The following is a 1,246-nucleotide window of genomic DNA, read 5'->3' on the forward strand; positions in this document are numbered from 1 at the left end:
TTTTGTGACCCCCCCTTCAAAAAAGATTACCGTGAAGAGAGATATATATATATATATATATATATATATATATATATATATATATATATATATACTCCTTTTGTGTTTTATTTAAGTTCAATAAAAAATCTAACAGTTTTATGAAGGTATTTGAGGTTTGACAGTATTATTGTAAATACTTGGTTTAAAGAACAAAGCAAGCAGGGATAAGGTTGTAGAGAAGAGCAAAGAAGGAATGGTTCATAAAACAATAAGAACAACTGTAAACATACAAAGGCATGGCTTTTTTTCCAAAACCGACATGCTGGACAAGAAGAATTACAATCTGAGAAGCAGTCAAGATGGCAATTATAACATTTTTATTTGGTCTAAAACACTATTCAGTGCATATTCATCCATTCAAACACCAACAACTGGGAATTTGCTCAAAAACAAAAAGTTTTAATTTTTACTTTTTTTATTTTTAACTATATCACTAAAAGTTATGCATATAAAAATACTAATATGATTCTCAATTCTTGAGGCAGATGGAATTTTTTCTTATTTGCTGTTTTAAGCCAAAATCCACCAGGGGTCGTAGTTGAGCAATTTTCAGACATTTCTTTCCAAACTGGTTTCCTGTTTGTGATGTTGTCCGTTTAAAGTCTTCATAAAAAATATAAAATTGTATAATTTGACAACTGAAAGGAGGCCTTGTTCTAGAACTATTTGCTAATACATCTGAATACATCCCGAAGAATAAGAAACTAACAACCTTAATTTTAGTGGAACTCGATAAAATGTGCATTAAAATGACTTCGACTGAGGGTTTGTCGCGTTCCCGAAATACTAAATAATCCCTATTTGCTTCATTTAAATTTGTTTTGTTCCGTTCTTGTAGCTCACGTCAGTTGGTTCTGTCACCCACAGCTCCATCCGTGTGTTTGGGTTTAAATTCCTCTGTAGCAACCAGTAAACGGCGTAGAAAGGCTGGGATCCAAACACCTGTTGCTCCAACATGTCTGAATATGCCCGTGAAGTCAAATCTTTGCTTTCACCGGGTCCCTGCTACATCCCGGGGTGAGTAAATGTCCCCTTACAAATAAAATCCGACTGTAAGAATATGATTTGGCGCTCCACTATCAAAACTTCATCAAAACAACGCGCAGTAATCGGACTGAAGGCAGTTAATTTGAAATGAAAGGTTTATCCGGATACCTTTTTTTTTTTTTTTTTTTTTTTTTTTTGGTTTTTTTTTTTTTTTTTT

The 1,246-nt window shown here is 33.0% G+C and overlaps 2 protein-coding genes across 2 annotated transcripts in view; one reads left to right on the top strand and one right to left on the bottom strand.

Moving 5' to 3' along the window:
- LOC106956769 (uncharacterized) overlaps positions 1-974 on the bottom strand; it is a 9,703-nt gene extending 8,729 nt beyond the window's left edge. The window contains exon 1 of the mRNA XM_015047801.1: positions 886-974. The gene's annotated coding sequence lies outside the window, so the exon portion shown is untranslated. The remainder of the gene's footprint in view (positions 1-885) is intronic.
- Positions 936-1,246, top strand: part of cimip2b (ciliary microtubule inner protein 2B) — an 8,643-nt gene continuing 8,332 nt past the window's right edge. Inside the window, exon 1 of the mRNA XM_015047802.1 lies at positions 936-1,059. Coding sequence (XP_014903288.1) covers positions 998-1,059 — 62 coding nt within the window. The 5' untranslated portion in view covers positions 936-997. The remainder of the gene's footprint in view (positions 1,060-1,246) is intronic.

This window comes from Poecilia latipinna, unplaced genomic scaffold (assembly GCF_001443285.1).
Source record: "Poecilia latipinna isolate Pla-1442-1.1 unplaced genomic scaffold, P_latipinna-1.0 Scaffold843, whole genome shotgun sequence".
Classification (NCBI taxonomy): Eukaryota; Metazoa; Chordata; class Actinopteri; order Cyprinodontiformes; family Poeciliidae; genus Poecilia; species Poecilia latipinna.